This window comes from Falco punctatus, assembly GCF_963210335.1.
Source record: "Falco punctatus genome assembly, chromosome: 3".
NCBI lineage: Eukaryota > Metazoa > Chordata > Aves > Falconiformes > Falconidae > Falco > Falco punctatus.
Window position 1 is genome coordinate 36,397,197 of NC_137582.1, and position 20,682 is coordinate 36,417,878.

Sequence of the window (20,682 nt, forward strand, 5' to 3'; positions counted from 1 at the left end):
CAACGCAGCACAGACATGCTGTGAACCCCAGCAAGGGCTGACACACAGACGTGACCGGGAAGTCCCTATTCACAGTTCAGTGCCCTCACTGCAAAACTGCAGTAACACCCAGCTTGCAGCTGGTCACTGCAAAGCACAATTTGCTGAACCGGTATTAAAGAGGTAAGTCCCTTCATCATGCTGGGCTGAACTCCTCTTCAAAAATGGGTACTTTGAATGAAGATTGAATGATTCAATCTTTGCCTTGGCTCTACTTGGTCATGGTGTGAGCACGTACAGAGAGGGCTGGAAAATTCTGCATGAAGGTCTGCTTCTGAGGACCTGGTGTCCTGCATGCTTGCAAGTGCACAGACAGAGGAAGGTAAGAGAAGAGACTGCAGCCAGAAAAGCAGCCAAGAGGATAGGTTAGTATTTAAAAGGGCATTTTAGCTTTGAAAAAGTGGGGGTTTGTGGGGAGAGTGGGAGAGTTCCCCCCTCCGGTCCTGCTTTTTGAGCAGCACTTCCAAGCAGACCCTTTTCCCATCAGCATGAGCAGTAAGACTGAAACCAGCTCCTCCGTGAGAACCGCAGCCTTCCCAGCGCGCTGGAGTTTCTTGCTGGAGGCTGAACCCAGAGCTCCTCCTGGAGTCCACAGAGTCCAAGCCCTGCCACTGCCAGAGCTCATCGCTGCTGCTGCCCACAACCAGCAGCCACCAGGCACCTCAACAACCCTATATACATGGAGGGTGTACACAATAGATGGGTAAAGGGTAACATAGTAACCCTACATATGTCTATATGTAGCCAGTCCTAGCTGACTGCGGTTAGTTTAGCAGCTGCACCAAGGTCCCTTTGGTAATAAAATCCAATTGCAAAAGTAAAGATAATATTTAATATAAAAATGTATTCAGATGTATCTGAAGACTTGTATTCCTCCTAAACTGTGTTTTATTTTTTGAGGAAAGGGTGCTAAACTCAGGGTGAAGGGGGCGCATAAACCCTGATTGAACCCACAAAACTCTCCTCGCCCAGTAAGACAGCATGTTTTCAAAAGCTGAGGTTGCACCAATGGAAGGTATCAAGACTCATCACCTACATGGGAAAAGGCCACCAGCAGTTAGCCTCCTACCTATTTCATTAAATTTAGCTTACAAACTAAAAACTTAGATACACATTGTCATGCAGGTCTTGGAGATTCAGCTGTCTCCTCTCTGAGAAAGCCAGCTGAGTAACACCCAATGCCTTAAACACAACCTGGGTAACGCCAGCAGGTGAGAGAGCATAGGGGGGGTGAGGGGACTGGGTGAGGGGGATGCCCAAACTGTGAGAGGGCATTTGCCCAAAGCTCATCTTGGTAAAGACAACAACAATCAACTGTATTAAAAAGCAAATGGAGAATTACTAGGAGACTTTTAGCTGGTGGGTGGAAGTCAGCTGACAGAAATACAAGCAAAACGTGAGAACGTGAGGATGTGCAGTGTGCAGAAGAACGCAGGGCAGCAGAAGGGCCAGCACGACCCTGTCAGACACAGCCATCATAGTTACACAACGTTTAGAATCTAGACATGCACTAACATTTCATAACTATATTGCATAGCTTTATCTGTTGCATTGCAGATACTGATCCCAAGTGTATAGTTCAGCAATGGCCAGTTAATGATGCATTGATAAAACAATAAACCACTTAAACCATGATCAAAGTCACAGGAACTGGGCAGATTTTCCCTACAATATACATCTGACTGAACAGTGCTATGATGGTGGGTCTTGCGATGGTCTCTGCAATGGGGACACACATGAGAAAGTGACAGCTATGTAAGATTAGATTTATGCTATTTGCCATTTCTTAAAATGTTCAATCTAGTCCCTGCTGTTAAGTCATTTTTGAGACTAAAGCCTCATCCTTACATCTCTTAAAAAAAAAAAAAAGAAAAAAAGGCATCATTAAAATAATTTAGGCCATCATGAAAACATGAGATTTTCTCATCAGAAGTATTCCCCATACATGCCCATGCAGTTCTTCCACCCCCTACAGCTGTATTACACAACAGGCATCTGTACATACCGGAACAGTTCCTGACATTTTGTTCTGAAGCCTTTAGGCTTTACAAAAAGGCAAAGATGAGTTGTCCAAGTAACTGAACCCTTTCAGACCACATAATGAATGATAACCTTAAATCACTGCTCCAACACTTCATACATGTCGGTAAATATACATGTGTGTATACATAAAATGTGACATACCATACACACACACTTATTTAAGGAGATTCTACTAAGTTGCATGAAAAAATGCATTGCTTGTTTCAATTCATCCTTGCCTATAGTAATTTTTCACATTTAAAAGACCTGACTATTCTTCCTTTCAACTAAGGCCTGGAAAAGTGAAATACACACATTCCTGAAACAATTAACAGATCTTCTGGGGGGCAGGGGGAAGTAGGTATTCTGGACACATTAGGATGAAGAGGTATCTTGCAACACAACTTAAGCATGAAGGAAAGCAGCCCAAACACCCTACCATACGCTAGGTTGTTTTGGTTTTGTTGGTGGTGTTGGTTTTCTTAATTTGGTTGGGTTTTTTAGCCAAACCACCTTTGAAGAAGAACTGAATTCTAACCTGATGCTGAAAGATTAATACATCAAAAAATGTTTCAAAATATCCTTACATGCTCCAAGAGCACTGTACCCTGATGACAGTGTAAGGAGATCACTTGAAGTTTTGCGTAATATGAAAATATAACACAAATACGACACAGAAATATTTTTTATTTACAGCATATATAGAAATTCTTACTTTTTATTAATACATTTCCCCACTTTTAAAGCTTTCAAGATTAAAAATGCCCAAGCCTGTTAAGAGAAGAAAACATTCTGAAAATAAATAAGAAACAAGAAAGGAAGGCAGCTATAGTACACCATCTGCTGCAGTTAATAGAGAGTACATTTACAGTAACACAGTGACACTATTCACTCTCATCTGCTTACATACTAAACAAATATATCTTGGGATGAAGACACATACGTTCAAAAGCAGGAAAAGCCATTTGTCCCAGTGTCATCTGAATTTACACAGGTAAGAGACACCTCCTCAACTGAATTAAAATCCCTAGAACTCCCTTTGCTTTTGAAAAAAGTAGTCACCTACTGTCTCCCAAACAAATACGGCAACAAAGCACTCCACTTCTGGAGGTCCACAGTGTATTTTGGTTTGTGTACATGAGTAGAGTATCTCTAAGTATAGCTTCACCAACCACACATGTCCTAGCCTGTGAACTGGCACGTGAGAGTGTCCTCCAGCATCATCAACCACTACACACAAGTTTTTAAATAAACTCATCCGAATCACCAGTTTCTTTTCTTCACCCTTCACAAAAATCCACAAATTTTGTTCCTAAAGTGCCTGTCTGAAATCAATAAGCTGAAGACACCCGTAACTTCTCAGGATCAACACTTGGCCAAAACGTGGCTGGAGGTCAGCAGCCAGACACCAGCCTGCAAAGGAGAAGTCCTTCCCTAGGATTTCTTCTCCCCTGCAGGGTGTTCACACAGGAAGCTCTTGCACAACAAGCACAGGTGCACATTTTCCAAAGCAGACTGAAAATCCCTTGAGTCTCAAATGGGAAGCGTAGAGACTTATTCTGGTCAGGTTGTACAGCACTTTAAATACGCCAAGTGCTATTTAAGTGCCAAGCATTGGAAAACTACTCATTTGACCAAGCACAGGTGCTAGCAGCCAGCTCTTCCAAGCTAAGCACAGGACTATGCTGGCATGGCCTCACATTTGTGTCCACAATGTGTCCAAAAGCACACAGGCAGCCTCGCACAGCGATGCGATCTGTGCACCCTAATACTTTCTCTACCCAATTCAGCGACTTGCATGGACTGCACACCTTGAAAACAGAATTCCAGCCAAAAGGATTATAGCAAATGGATTCTAAATAACTCAGAGTATTCATTGTAATAAATATGCCTGCTCCCAGCTGGCATCTCATCCTGAATTTCAGCAAGCATCACAACTGAGTAACATTTTGTTAGTGTTCGGTTTCCAAATGAGAGTTCAAAATGTAAAATTTAAGGATTTTTTTGTTTTGGTTTAGTTTGGTGTTCTTTTTGTTTTTAAAACAAAAGTTGAATAGTTCCAGGTCTTCTCTACTCTCAACAGAAAGGGACAATTTTCCTGGTACCTCCAAACTTTGGAACAGAATTAACACAATTTTTTCCAGCAGGAAATTTATCTGAAGTGGCAAGGCTTGATTCTCCCTTCATATGGATGCAAACCAAAAGTAATTCCACTACAGCTGATTAAAAAGCCCTGAAAAACTGAATCTCTCCACAGGGTTTGTAAATTTTAGGTTTCATCTATAGAACCCAACTTGAAAGGTTGTGAACATAGCAGCATGCCACGTCCAGAAACACATATTAGCTTATGCTTAACATAGAAGCCAATAAGCTAAAGGCTATTATGGCCTATCAAAGCTGAACACCCAGCAAGCCACAGGCAGAAGCCCACAGGAGAAGGGGGCAGTCTTCCGTTGCTATAGATCTATAGAAACCAAGTCTCCCACTATTCACCAAGTGGTTTAATCATCAGTAAATTTAAATTAATTTGAAAACAAGAAACCTAGAGCACTGTGACTCTGCTTCCCACACCCCTAGAAACTCCACAGTGTTTTGCTATTTCCTTGTGATTGACAGCAGGCTTCTAGCATTGAGCTCGTCTTAATAAAATTTGTTACTACAAAGCAGCCTATTTAATTTTTGTTTTGTATTTGAACAGTAACGTCTCTATATATGTAGTAGTTTAGCAATCAGAGTGGCATTTATTCCTTAAGCTAAAAAGTTGTCAGTTGGACAGTAACACATCAACTTCACAAGTAATCGAGAATCAGCTTTTTAACCAGGGTTGAAAAGACATTTCAAATACAACATGCTGGCACTATTTCCATTCAGAAACTGAGTAAGAGAAAAGAACCGAACACTCAGAAATTAAAAACATTTTTAAATTGTTTAATTAAAAATGTGTTACTAATTCCTTTGAGGATGGGCGTTATCACACGATGACTTACCCTAGAAAGACATGGTGGTGGAGGAGAACACTGGAAGGTCAAATCTCTTCTGGATTTTTGACAGGGTTAGCAGAAATCAATTTTGTTTAGCAGAGATCTATAAGAACTTGGACATTTCATTTTCCCCAATGACTGTAAAAACTGTTCTTTAACCGAGTTGGAAATATTTCAAAATACTATTCAAGCTGACCTATAGAACTGTGTGGGATATTTGGGCTTAAGTTAAAGCAAAAAACCTATCCCACTTAAAAAAAAAAAAACTATAGAAGAGTCTCCTTTTAATATCTAGGACACCATAAGTTGCTCCAGGCAGACTATGTAAATCTCCATGCCCAAACGAACAGCTGTTAGCTCCTGGGCTCGAAGGAACTTGCAAGTCAGGACATGTATAAAGCTGTTTTACTAATATTCAAATAACCTGAACCAAATAACCTTCTAGGATAGGGCTTTGATGACTTACTGAACTTCTTCATTTCAACAATTAATCCATCTGTGTGCATAAGTGAGGCTCACAGGTTTTATAAACCAGCCACATATAGTAAACATTACCTAATAACAATACCTAACCAATACTAATAACAGAACAAGTCTCTGGCCAAAGCCAAAAAAACTTTGATGCTTGGACGTTTTGGCAACTATTGCATTTTTTTGTTTGTTTTTCAAATAGTTTTGTAATATGGCCGTAACACTACTCTTACTAAGATTGGCCATAAAAAAAACCCAGCCTGTATGAAATGCAACCACACTAAGTTGGTAAGGTTATAACACAGCATTACAGCTCTTCACATCTGCACTGTAATGTTCAGAGTTATAAAAAGACCATGCTCTTATGAAGCCCAGGCAGCCAACTTCTTCATTTCATCTTCATCCTCTGCTCTCTTCCTGGTTGATGCTGCAGAGAAAGAGAGATTAACAATAACCATCAACTAATACAACAATCAGAGCCATTTCATTTGTGGACTTGCATAGTGCTATTCAATTTGAGTATCTCAAATTAATTTACTGAGTAGCAAGCTAAACACAGGTAATGCAGTAACGAAGCTGATGAAACGTGCAACTATTTTGCCCCACCATTCCCTCATACAGCCCTGAAGTTAACAATATAGGTCTGAGGTAACTGCTACTGAGAGACTCTGACAGAAAATACATGTAATCTCTAAAAGCTGTCACAGAGAGCAAGCATCCATGAGAAAGCTGCCAGTTCTCTCACTGCCACTTCAGCAAGCATAAGTGACCTATCCCTGGCCAGCTGTGCATCCTGCTGCCTTTCCAAATAGTGCCGAAGGGTTCTGTATGTGCAGGCCCAGTCTCCAAATGGACTCACCCCATTTTAACAACAGGTGTCATTTATTAACAGGGAGAAAGAATTTTCTGAACTTTGTTCAGGTAACATCAGTTAACTGCTGTGTTCACAGCAATAGCAACCCTCAGCTCTGTACCTGGTCCCACACACACTTGCTCTTTCCCCACCCACCCCCCAAATCTACTACCACATATCTTTTGCATTCACTGAACTAAAACCTCTACCCAGGTAGCCTTCATTCACTGACCTACAGACTAGATGCCCTACAGCCCAGGTTCAACCTCAAGCTGTCCCCATCTGTGGGCTCTGCAAGTCTGGGTTTGCATTTCTCAAACATCAGTGGAATACTGTTCCAGCTGCAATACCACCCTTGTGTGTACATTTCCAGCAGCCAGCTGTCTCCCAGCTGTGGCAGCTGTACGGCCAGGAGCCACCATCTTGACAGGGGCTGCAACTACCACCTTCAGGGGCTGCAGGTGGAAGGACAACATGGGAGACCAGGGATTCAGTCCCTCCTCTGCAAGTACGACTGGCTCACTGTACAACTGAGAAATGTCACTATGCCTTGCTCATCTCATTTTCCTCATCTCCAAAATCAGAAGGGTAACATGCACCTCCAATCAGAAGCATGAACTATTCTTATTTTGCTATTGCTGTGTAACAGTAAACATGGAGTTTCAGAAAAGATAAGCTGGTCTCACAAGGCCTTAAACTATATAATTGTAACCAGCTAATTTTGCCTTAAGCAGCCATACATAAAGATGGAGTAACAAATAAAGATAGTGAGAAGCATATGGGGGTGGTCTGCGTTTAATAAAACTGTCAGCCAGCACAGCCGGATCTAGAAGAGGATGTATGAGCAAGCCATAAATGCCAAGACTGCAATTTGCACTGGATTTTCCTAAGTTTATTTTTTTTCTAATAGCTATTCTGCAGTTGACTGCAGTAGATGAGGCCACAACCCCAGTTTGGACATTTTAAATTGCTTCTCAGGATTTAAAAATGCCATCTGCCAAAACACATGTAAGAGTCTCTGAACTAAGCTGGTCTAGGTAGCCTGCTCTGCAGCAGAATGTACCATAAACAACCTGTGCCACATGAGTGCTGTCCTTACCATAAAATATTTACGCTCTTTTGCTTCAATCAGTACACAGCAAGTCTTTCAGCTGAGAGAGGACAACAAGGACATGGTGAAAGGTGTACTTAGAAGTTGACTGTCTCTGGGTTAATTCAAAATGAACAGGGCAGAACTACAGAGAAATCAGACTACTGCTTAATACTAGGAATAAGTCTGTTCTGTAGAAAGAAAAGGAATGACTATTTCTTTAAATGCGTACCTCCTGCTCCCTCCTCCATTTCTAATTAAAATATCAGTGGCAAATATCAAACCACAACCCTACAAAGCTGGATCTTTGTAACACAAACTTTTTGAATGTAGGTCAGACTAATTAAAAAAAAGACTAAGGATTTATTTGCCGAAAAAAAAAAAAAAAAGTTCTTCCCACCCCTCACTATATTTCAGTAGGAGATGCATCAGGATGTGCACAATGTCAAGTTCCCTGAGCTTGTTTCTCCAAATCTACAGAGAATTTGGTCCTAAATGTTTCATACAGCAAACCAGATTTACACACTGCTTTTTCTAATAAACAGATACAAAACCAGGCAAAAGAATCTATAATACTTTAAAAGTTAAAACAGAGTTAAATCCATATCTGAAACTCTCTCTTCCTTCCCTCGTCTCACAGCATAACAATCACAAGAAATGTAAAATGACAAGCAGGCCATTTACCGGGGTGAGAAGGCAGCGATGCGGACGGAACACTTGGCAACCTGATATCTCTCATTCCTTTGTTCAATTCTTCTTGCTCCAGTTCTTCTAATTCTGCCATCAACTCATCCTAAATTCAAGGAAAACATTATTTACAAATTCAATGTCCTGACTGATCTCAGGCAAGGGCACATTTAACTACCATGAAGCAAACCACTACTGAAAAGACTTTACATCTGAAAACAAATATCAAAACCCATCATATCACAAGTACAATTCCTACTAAATGTGGGCAACAACAGTAAATCTTAATTGAAAGTTGAGGACAATGGAAGTTAGAAACAAGACAAAGAATAAAATTAGAAAGAAAACAGGTGGCAGTGTAATACTCAAAAAGGCAAACACAGGAGATAAAGAAAAAAAATAATAAAAAGTCCCTCTGCCATCCTCAGATTTGCTCCAAATCTAAGCCTGTACTCTTTTAACCAATTCTAATTTTAATGTGCAATTTCTCCCATTTTAAGAATCAAACAGCTTCCACTAGTTATATGGTAGACTGTCATTAAAACAGTATGCTTCAGTTCTGTCACAGAAGTTCAGGATTATATCTGATCTCAAAGCACCACTGGAATCAGAGCTGTCCTCCTGGGTCGTGTTATTCACTCCTGAAGCACGTAACACTCTTGGGCTTTTAGCTGCAGAAGCTGATTTGGACAGATTATCTAATCCACTTGTATAATACTAAAAATAAAAAGGCAACATAGATTTTAAAAAAGCCAAGGGCTTATTCTTCGGCTGGAGCTTCCCAAAGAAAGGAAGCTAAATATCATGTATTTGTAAAGAAATGGACCATTGCCACGTTGATAAAATGGTTTACAAAGAAACAATGGGCAAAACTGGCTAGGGAAAGAGTGGCTATAGCAATGTGAAATCTACTGGTATTGTGCTTTGCCTACCCATTTACACCATGCTCATCACAAATATGTAAATTAAAATGATAATTATATAGCCACCACAGGACTTGCTTTGAGATGCAAATGTGTCTGCACTTTTAAATGCCCCTGTCAGTGCTGTAAATACCAGCTTCTTAAGAAGTTAGTGTCCAAGCTGTAAAATCAAAGGAAACAGGCATTTCTGAGGACATCTAAATGGTCATCTAACCCTCTCCCACACCAAGTAAGTCCTCACCAACCTCTGCTGAGTAAGTAAACAACGAAGGGGTAGTGTCAGCCATAACAGGCTCAAAAAAAAAAAAAAAAAAAAAAGGGGGGGGGGGCGGGGAGAGGGGAAAACAAAAAAAAGGTAAATGAAACTGTGATCATGTCCCCTACAGTACAATGTAATCGCTAGAACATTTGCTCTCAAAGTGGGAGACTCAACTTTCAAGTTCCTCTCACCCTCAAGCATACATTTTACTTACATTTCCCACAACTCAGAAACTGCTCTACAGCTAGGCTGTGAAGTATTGCAATAGCTGTAACAAATCCCCTTTCTCCTCTCAAACCTAAGTAAAAATGAGTACAGCAGGAAGATACCATGTTAACTCTCGGGTTCCAGGCTTCATCCACCAGAATGTACATATTGGACCACCTCTCCCAGTGAGCATCCTGCTCAGGTAGGACAGAGCTTTTTTGCATTTTTCATGACATACACTGTGTCAGCCCAGGGACAAAGAACATTTATGTTTCTGTGTTTATCTGAGGCAGGACAAATTACATGCTCCCATGATCTCTTTACACCCATAGCACATATATGAAGAGGAAATTAAAGTCTATGGTCAAAATAAAATAAAATTTAACATCATCCTCCAATACAAATCACTTCATAAGCCAGCAATTATTCTAGCACCCAGCAATATTCTAGTGTTTTTAAGCTGAACTGGCCTGCAAACCAGGTTTCCCAGTTACTGACCAAGTGCCGTAAGTATTAGCGTCCTATGCAAAAGTAGTTGCTGTTACTACAACACGCATGTGACAGTGGCTTATTTTCTCATAGGAAACATGCCCATCAACTTACACAAGTATCTCTTAGGAACTTCCAGGTCAAACTAAAACATGCTTTCTAAGTCTAGACTCCTAAAAGTTAAAACACCAATGAAAAGCAAGTGACGCTGTATAGCTGTTCAGGATAGCAGTATGCTTTTCAATTGTTTGAAGCCCAGTTTATACAGGCTAAATCCCATTCCTTGTGCCAATATTGATTAAATGTTTCTTGAAAAGTCTATTTATATTCAAAATGGAAAAACAGGAGAGCAGATAACGGGAACAAAACGCAAAGAATCATTACTATCATCAATATATTCTAACTGTTGAATGAAACCTTCCCCCCCCAGTTAAATATCATATAGCATATGCATTTTTCTTTTTGTCCATTTGGGCACACAGGAACAAATTAGTTGGGGACAGAGTGAATTATTTAATTCTTTAGGACATTCCTCAAATGATCTCTAGTGCTTGGTCATTTTAAAACATAATTAAAAACCAAAATCAAACTGGTTGTGATACTGAGCCTGATCCCCAGCTCTGCATTCCACAGATTGCAAGAATTTTTAGTATACTTGACCCCTAAGTCTTCAGAATGGTCTCATCAGAGATAAGTAATGTCCTGCTTGGATATACAAAATCAAGGCCAGGGAAACTGGATGAAAGCTACTGCAACAAGTTTTCAGAAGGTCCTAAGTGCTTGTGGGGGCTTCAGAAAAAAATAGCTCAAGGAAGGAACCCTATTGCCTCCAATACGAATTACTTCTACCTAACGGATCTACTTCTGTAGAAAATCTAGAAAGCAGGGAAAGGACCTACATCTCCAAGCACCAAAGTGACCTTAAAAACTGGTCCAAATATTCCAGGCTATGAACTGCAGCCCATTCAAGGCACAGAAACATGCACTTAGTCAAACAGATGTCTATTCAGAGCACAAAAAATTATAGGTTTCAGTGTCCACTTGGAACAGTACAAATTACAGGTTTTAGTGACCTCCTCTTCCCATGGTGCAAGTGAGAATAACAACTACAGGAGTGCAGTTAAAATCACCTTTCTTAAAATTTATATATAAATAAAATATTTTTCATTTTACAGATTTTATTAGATTATATACATTAATATTTTTTTAATAATTTTATATGTAAATTAAACATGTCCTAGATAGGGTAGGCTAGAACCAAGGAATTTCACATCCACACCTTTTGAGAAACAAACCCCCGGAACAAGCCCCTGCACAACAAAATGACTATGGAGTCATTTAACAGCTAAAACCTCATAGGGCTGAAGTACTAACCTCATCAAACTCTTCACCAAAGGCAGCTCTATTTGAGATAGCATCTGAAATTTCCTGGGCAACATCTTGCTGTTCAGTGATATCTTGCATCAAATCATCAATTTTGTTCAAGTCCCTGGCAAGATAACATGGAAACATTTTTTAAAGATGAATCATTAAAATCTTACAGAAGAAAAACTTGAGCAGACCCTATTTTCTTTTTATGTCCGTAGCTCTATAAACAGCAGAACTCACCAGGAGTAATTTCCCTCACCTACACCTTAATGTTTCCCTGGCAAGCTTCTGTGTGTTTTAGCCAGTCCAATTTCTTCCACTTTGGGATTATAACACAAGTCAAACAGCAGCAGTCTGTGTGTCTCTCCCTCTCTGTGCTTCTCATACCTCTACCAGCCAACAGCCACATCCCCTGGGCAGATCCCATCTCCCTCCCAACGTCAGTTTCAGTGTCCACTTTACAGATTGATCTTTTCTGATGTTAAGCTTTCACCAAAACTTAGGGGAACTTAACAGGACTATACCCCATTTAAAAGCTTCCCTTTATTGTTAGCTTCATTATTGTTTCAGTTCCTGTTTACTTCTCCCAGAACAACCTTTCTACTTAACTCTGTTTATCCAGGCAGGAAAATTCCTCATGAAACAATATAAGACATATAAAAATACTACACAGACAAAAAAAATTACCTACTCTTTTATTTAGGTCTAATTAATACTTTGAAGCACACAGTCCATCTTAGGACTCTGAGGAAAAGAGTCCACTTGTTTTTTCCAGAAGAAACTCAGTTGAAGAAACTAAGGGCAGAGGCCAGTCTCCACTGCAGACTTTAGAAAACACAGGTACCACACTGATGTCTAGTTAAGTTGACTTCCACCTAGGCTTGCTGTTACAAAAAGATCTTCTTCTGCCAAATATAACATAACAGCATTCCTGACACTAAATGCCTGAACCAAAAATGAAGTGAAAACTGGCTGCCTTGATACAATAGTCTGTAGCAATGAAAGTGGTTAGTAAGCTCAACTTGAAAGCTATTAGAAAGCACTTACATATTTTCATGTACTTTTTTCATAGCTTGTGCAGCATAACCCATGTTCTTGAGCACTTCTGTGTTGGTGTGGGAATTTTCCAATGCCTCTCTCTGGAACTCAATGGTTGAAAGTGTCCCATCAATTTGACTCAACTGTTTCTCATATCTCTTTTTTCTCTTCAGTGCTTGTAAGGCAGCTGGAATGGGAAGAGGCAAAGTGTACTGTGTATTTTCATAGCAAAATGCAAGGACAGGCATTTCAGCACCAAGCCAACCTGCAGAATTTATAATTCTCACCCTCCTACCTTACTAGTAGGGAGACAGGCTTTGACCCCACCAGATCAGCAGCCTGTTTATCACCAACATGCTGTTGCATGAACATGCTGGGAAGCCTCTTTTAGGTTAACTCCTTTTAGCACCACAGGGAAGAGCAGCTTCTTCCTCCACTGCGGAAGATCTTGAACTCCATCCTACGCACACAGGCAAAGCAGGGAAGATGGGAGGAAAAAGAAAAACGTCAGAGAGAAGCCAGAAAGGAAGAAACAGGGGAAAGAAAGAAAATAAGAGGTTGCAAAACATATGTAAAAACTAAGAAAGATAGTGTAAGATCTCTCATGATAACCACACCTCCACCAATGCTGCTTTCTCAACTTTGTCTCAGCAGCAGAAACTGTCAAGTGCAATGGAAAACCCAAATGGCCTAACCAAGCAGGTGAGTCAGATGACAGGAGGACTCACATTTCTCTGGCTTTCAGCTGTACCTATTTCTTACAATCACTTGGAGCATGATCTTTAAACCTTAGAACCTGAAAACATAGGCAACCATGTAGACACACAGTCACAGCCAACCCCAGCTACTCCCCATTATCTTTGTAAAGTGTTGAGATTAGTCTTTTATATTTGATAAGTTATGAGCAGCATACTTTGCTCAGAGTAAATCATTACCAGAATAAATGCATGTGACAAGCAGGAGGAGAAAAGGGCTTTCTCTTGGCTTCTGGGTGTGGAACACACACTATCTTGCCACAAGCATTTCCTCGCCACTGTCCTTTCCAAACTATGTATGTGCCTGGCAAGAAAAAAAATACCAAAAGAAAACAGAAGACCGAGTCACCCATTGCTTTTTTACTGCTGTTAATACCCGTGTCCCTTCCTACGTCTTTTACATTTAATTTTTAAATCAGGTTCAGAGCCAGCTAGCAACAACAGCACTGAGCCCCACAAACTCAACCGATAGCAGCAATTACAGTTACTGTCCTTTTCAAATGATAGCCCACAGGCAATAACACTGAACCTTGACATTGGGGTACACAACTTTTCAACTTAAATTAGGATCCCTCCCAGGAGGGGGCATAGATTTATGGTGTCTAAACACACACTAAAAGATTCATTGCTTTGATTCAAGCATTTGTCAACATGCTCAAAACCGCTCATCAGTGGTGGTGTAAGAAGCATTCACACAGGCCAAGAACACAATGCCTTCCAACACCTGTAGTAAAATGTTTCAGGACAGCAAACCGCAATCACAACAGATGAACCACAGTATTCAAATTCAAAATTTTTCCAGGTTTTGGGGAATGATCTGAAGAGCATGCATGTTCTGAAAAAGATGCATGAACACCAGATGATGTCATGCAAATGGCAGATGTGAGAATTGTAAAGTTCTCATAGGCAATTCCAAAATACATCAGTTTGACTTAATCCCAAATAATCTTTTTACCTACTTATAATTTCCCTACTTATTTATGCTTACTATTGGTAGTGTCAGGACACCAGCCACTTCCTCCCTTCACTTCAGTTGAATCAAAATTTGATCCTGGATTCTTAGGTTAGGAAGCCAGAGATGCCAGGTAAATTTAATGGTCTGAAACTGTGCTAGGGAGAACTCTAAAGCCCTGTGGATGCACTAACTAGCTGACGCAGAAAGTTTTCGACTAGAGTAAGCAGCTACCACAGGGCAGCATTTCCAGTTGGTGTTTTTCAGAAATGGAACTCTGTAATGGTGCTGTTATTATTGGCTGCTCAGAGAGAAAATGGATTTCCTGAGTTACACACAAAGAACTTGTTTTCAAAATCCTGAAGGTTCCTGTATGAAAATTTAATTAAGCCACACTCAAATTAAGAAACCATGGAAGAAGCTAAACTCTGTGTGACTTCACCTATTCATAAACAGCTTTTCCTAATTATTGTAGTGCAACATATCATCTTTATTATCCTTAGTTTTACCACTGACTTACAGAACCAAGTATTTCATAGGAAATCAATTCCTACACCTTCCTTACCAACCAAGGCATAATAAATTCCCACACCACACTGTATGATTTTTTCTCATTTATATTAAATGAATGCCCTTAGCTGCATGGTGCTTTGTTATAGTAGCTCCTATAGCCAAGATACGAGAATTTCTTTGTTGTTTGAAATGTATTTTTCTGTGTTTTACAGATTACCATGAACTTTAGAGTGCTTTTCTACTGTGCATACAAGCATTTTAAAATTTGTTTGCAACTCTTATAAAAGGATTTAAATGTTTCACAGAAATGCTACTGCATTATAATAACCAAGCTGAAAAAGAATATATCTATAAAAAAAAGAAATTGAGCAGGGAACATAAACTTACTTCAGTGAAGGTCTAGGAACAGGACTGGAAAAGGGTGTGGCCCATTCCAAAGATTTCAAAGAAGGAAGACAGCCCAGGGAGGAAGAGTCTAAGGAGAGGTACAGTCTGAGGAAGCAAGTGTAATTAATATCAATTCAACCAGGAAGAGGTGGAGGTGCTTTCCATGCAAAAAAAGCAATCTCATACACAGTTTCTGTTGCGCTCCAAAGAAGCCGATTCAACTCCTGAATTTCATAATGAAGTGGTTAGCAGCTGGCTGGGCTTTAGCACATTTCCTCTGCTGCTGAGTCCAGCAAACAGAATACAGCTCATAGATTAGGAACCGCTGCCTTTAAGCTGAGGTTTTATTTTATTTTCAAGATAAGTGGCTGCAACAACAGTAGATTATGTCAAGTTTATGTACGCATATTAAAGAACTACTGTAGTTAACATACAGAAGGACACTTTCCAATATCACTACTATGCTGATACTTCATTAAGGAAGCAGAAATGGCCAGCTGGACAATAGTAATCTTGCCCACACTGAATATCCAGGTTTCAGAAGGAAAGAACAGAAGTAGTGACATAGAGCTTGTGGCACTCTCCTCGTGGTTTCATGACAGATCAGAATGAAAAGACACAGAACAGTGGTAACACCACCTTTACCTGTCAAGCCCACCACCAACACCCATCAGTACAGGAATTACTGATGATCTCATCTTCTGAAGTATATACAAAAACATTTTCTAGCAATCCTTAGAATTCCCAGGGGGAAACTGGTGAAGGAAAAGAATGTTTCTTCAGAAGATATAACACCACAGTGAAAATACCAGTTCTTATTCTTGGATACAGTTCACAAACTGCCATTTCAGTCTTGCAAGGGACCAATGGATTACAACTTCTGATCTCCCTTACACTAGGGAAAAGCAAAAGAAATGCTACTGCGGCCATAAAAATCATACCACCCTAAGTAAGCTCATTATCAGCATTCACAATTCTTAAAACCTCATGGGGGAAGCCACATACAGTTACAATTGCAGGGATAATTCAAGAACAATAATGCACCTGACTTGGTATAACCATTCTGGTTCACAGCAAGACACTTGGAACATGATCATGAAGATCAGAGAACAATAGCTGTAACTTGCAGAACAAAGGCACACTAAGGGCTTCCTCATTATCTCTCCACCAGCAACAAGTCCCAACCTGTCATGCACCCTGTCACAGGCATGACGGCCCTGTCCCTGTTAACACACAACTACGACACTGTTGTCGCCTGGAAGCTGTTGAAACTAAACAACTAACTCAAGGAAAAGGAATGCTGTACAGCTACGCAAGACCTGTCCAAATTACCACACAACATGTTTAGCAGCATATACTTGTAAAAGCCTACCTGTTATTCCAACTTTCTATGTAGGTTTTGTCCTCATTAGTACTATAGGGCTCTTTATGGTTAAGATTTAAACCTATTCTGGATGACTTCTTTTAACTTTGTTTCATTTAGCCATTTCATAGGATCTGTGAAAGATTCCAGGTTGAAACAACACTTATTCATGAGTATGTTATTTTCACATGCACAGGCACACTTCAGAAAACACATTTCCTTTTAAACAGAGTTCTCAAATATTCAGTATCACTTTCTGTCATTTAAATTTTCCTGTATAACCTTCAAAATATTGAAGATACAAGGCCAATTTGCAGATGGGTATTGGCACCTGGCACTGGCTGAAATTGAGATACCCCAAAAAGTACAGCCAGACATATTAAAAAAAAAAAATATGAGTTTGTATCTGGAATGGGGAGAGATTAAAAGGCAGTGCTAACTGTAAATTAGGTTATCATGACATAACCTCTGCAGAAGGAATTCCAACACACACTGCTGTTTCGAAAAGCCTCAAGTGGTCTAGCTACAGTAAAATATTAATGGGGAATGCTGGAAATGTATCACCCAAAATATGTACCTAATTTCAGATTAGGTGCAGGAACTGCCGGGATAATCACTTCATAAAGGAGAAGCCAAAAATATTTAAGTGATGCTTCACATCTATTTGCATAGCTAATGTGTTACAGCTTTTAAATCAAGTTAAGCCTACTGATGTCACATGAATCCATTCAAGAATCATCTGAACTCATGAAAAATTCCTGGTGCTTGAATCTGCTCTCTCTTGTGTCAGTATAACTGACTCAGACTCATGTGCCTAAAAATCAGATGAGATCATGCTAATTTGGTGCATTTACAGTGCCTAGCTACATCTTGCTCCAGTCTCAGACAGTCCCACTTTAGCTTCCATAGGCTTCTCCACAGATGCAATTAAGAAAAACCAACACTGCAAATTACCTGCAAGGTCCCTTTGACACATTCACTTTAACAAGGCAATGTAGATTAAAACTTTTATTCTCTCATTTGTGTGTATGTTTAAATAATGCTACAATAGATGCTGGTTAGCACAGATTTCCTCTGAACTAATAGAACAGTATACCAGCCAGTATGCTGTTATATGTAAATCAACAGCAATTAAACTGTAAAGCAATTTACATATGAAATGAAGGGGAATTACTGGGGTTTTAAGTTCACTTAGTAGCCTGCTAAATTTAAGCACTTTTGCACAGCAAGGTTAGCTTCTCTTGTTTCTCCTCTGACTGTAGTTACACTATCGCATTTTAGCTTTAGAACTATTTTTGGCATGAAAAAAATCCCAGTCTACACTTCTTGCCCTACTCCTGTCTGTTTACTGTCCTTAACTGTAGGTCCCTGAGCAAACGACAAGGTAAAGGGAGTTATTTTTAACCATGGTCAGCTCAACAATCCATGCTTTCAGCATGACTCCACAAACAATTGCGTACTGAGCACTGCAGTGTAAACAAAAATCCAGGAGAAAAGTTTCATATGTCAAATGTTGCATGCCTGAAGCACAAGGCCAAAAAACACCTGAAACCAGTATCAACCAGCCAAATTAAAGGAGAGGCAGAGCCACCTTCTCCTAACAACAAATACTCATTCCTGCCAGTGCACCACCCTCTCTTTCACAGGTGCCTGAGCAATTACACAGCTGCCAAGTCAACTGGATTAAGTGGAACTTAACCTACCCTGGGTAAAAAAATAACCCAGCCAAAAAAAATCCCACAACATTTTACAGCTGCATCCAGGTTTCTGAAACACACACTTCAGGGAGCGCTGCCAAGGAAAGGAAGCATTTATTGTTCCTGCAAGCATGCCAGCTTAAAGTCCAGGCTTGGGATAAAGTTCCACAGCAGCACATCTGGATTAAACAAGAATTCAAGCAGTCACTGGAGCCAGCCTGTTTTCTGGCATCAGCCCTGCTGCTTGGGCATTTGCACAATGAACCCAGGCCCAGGAGCTATCTGGTCACTTTGTCCCACAACAAATTAAGTGTTAAGGTGGATCACCTTCCTGAACTAGCTTACTGCACCAGCACACAGGTGCCAGTACCTGCACAAAGGGACAAGAGAGAGACCCCAGATGAAGCCAAGGGAGTAGAAACCATTGGACAGGGACAACCCTAACAGCTCCCATGCTGCAGAGCAGCAGGCTCAGTGGTGCTGCTGAACTGGCTTTACTCCCCCTGACTGTGCCTTCAAATCTGTCCCATCTCAACCCGTGTTTTAAAATCCTTTCTAACTAAAAGTTAATGTTCCTTTTGCTAATAATTATTAAAAGTATTACAAATACATTATAACCAAAACACCTTTAACACGCAGCTCCTCACAAGTTCTAAGTTACATGGCAGTATTTTTTTAAATTATCGAGCAACAGAAAGAGCAGATCAAAGAGCTACTTTCTCACTATGTCACAAATCTTTAATTTAAAATGATCTTCTGTTTTTAAGTATTCAAAGAAAAATAAAGCTTAGAGTAGGCAAACAGGACTCCAGGTGACTTTAGAATTAACTTGCTTCCCAAAGGCCTTTATAATATCCACAAGACATTGTCTACCATTGTTTTCTTCCCAGCGATGACAACATCAGTACAAGCAGGATACAGACCTTATTATCCCTCTGTATCCTCTGCTTTGCAGCTAACAGCAGTCCAGGCCAGCAGTCACTAATGCTCTGAACCATCATTTTTTAGTGGTATCATGTGCTTCCTTACATGATTTGAGGTAAATCACTGAATCACTTTGTTCCTCAGTTGCCAGCTCTGTATTCACCAGCACTCACAGTGGGGATAACGGGAATCCACCCATGAACGTACAGGAGATCCTCACGTGCTCCGGGCCCTTTGCTCCCCGCACGCCCCGCGCCCCTTCCCCCGCCGCACTGCCGCCCGCCGGTACCCGCACCGACTGCGGCGCAGAGCCAACAGCAGCATCGCTCGGGGAGCCACAGACGGTAACCAGCGAGGAATAATAACGCATCCTATCGCCGGCCCGCCGTAACGAACGGAACACCAATGGATGCCGAAGACCCCAAGCCACCACCGGGCGGTGCCGCCTGCTCGGCGCCCACAGCTGCACGGCGGGCGCCCCACGCACCGGCAGAGCCGACACACCCGACCCAGCGGCAGCCCCTGCCAGACCCCCACTTCTAACTAGAGGCGCTGGCACCCTGGAATGTAAAGCCTCGCAAGCCGCCCAAGCAGCCGGCGCCGGCCCGGCAGGGCATACCCGGGCTTCCCCGGCGGAGGGCCGCGGGGGCCGGGCCGGCCCCGGCGAGGTAAAGACTCACCTCGCTTGTTCTTGGTGCCGTACTGACGGGCTGCCGCCAGCTCCCGCTCGATCCTCGTCTCCAGGTACTCCTGCTTCTTGCTGAGCATCTCCTCCGTCTCCCGCAGCCGCGCCAACGCTTCCTGCGGCGAGGGGCCCCGACGGCCCTTGGAGGCGGCCGAGCCGCCCCCCTTGAAGAATTTGGAAATCTTGCTCATGGCGGCTGGCCCGGCCCGGCACCCGCCGACGGAAGGGTCTGGCCTGGCCTGCCCGGCCCGCAGGAGCCTCCCCGCCCGGCACCCGCCGTGACGGCACTTCCTGGGCCCGCGGGCGGCGGCACCGCACCTGGCGGCGGGGCGGGCGCGGCGCTGGGCTGGGCCGCCCGCCCAGGGGCGGCACCGGGGGACGCCGAGGTGCCTCGGCGGGCCTCACGTGTGCCCTCCGCCAGCGCCGGGAGCTCTAAGCGAGCTCCGCGGGGCTGTCCGCAGGGGTCCCGGCCGGGGCGGAGGGCGGCCGAGGCAGGGCCGGCCGCCTCGTTGCTCTCCCTCCCTGCCCTTTCCTTTACCGCGCAGCAGGTGGTTCTATTTTGGGAGGGCCGCGGCGGCAACGGCCGGGGCAGGGCGCCCCGCGGCGGTGAGCAGGTGACAGGCACGGGACGGCTCCCGGCAGCGCGGCGTGCGGAGCCGGTGTGGCGCGACCCGGGCCGCTCGTCACGGACTGCGGCGCTGCCGGCAGGCCGCTCAGGCGCAGGCGGGTTCGGAGCGAGAAAACAAACGCCGCGGTCGTAAGAAGAGTGGATTTTAGAAAGTGCAGCCGCACCGCTAAGGAAACCACGGCGGCACCGATAAACGTCAAGAGCGCAAGAAGCGGCTGGGAAAGCTGCGCTCTCCTTCCCTGCGCCTCTCGAAGGGGGCCCTGTTCGTAGGGCCGGCGCCGCTGACGGCAAAAACAAGACGCAAAAAACACGTTTCCCCCGGTAACAGCCGCCTAACGCAAGAAGCCCGCC

At 42.4% G+C, this 20,682-nt stretch overlaps 1 protein-coding gene across 1 annotated transcript; it reads right to left on the minus strand.

Annotated features, from left to right (window-relative positions):
• Positions 1-2,717: 2,717 nt before the first annotated feature.
• Positions 2,718-20,237, minus strand: CHMP4C (charged multivesicular body protein 4C). The gene is made up of 5 exons (XM_080381910.1): positions 19,699-20,237; positions 12,437-12,614; positions 11,396-11,510; positions 8,141-8,249; positions 2,718-5,940 (listed from the first exon to the last, which is right to left on the minus strand). Exons 1-5 carry the CDS (start codon positions 19,892-19,894, stop codon positions 5,876-5,878), a joined length of 663 nt encoding a protein of 220 aa, XP_080238036.1. The 5' UTR covers positions 19,895-20,237; the 3' UTR covers positions 2,718-5,875.
• Between the last annotated feature and the right edge of the window lie 445 nt (positions 20,238-20,682).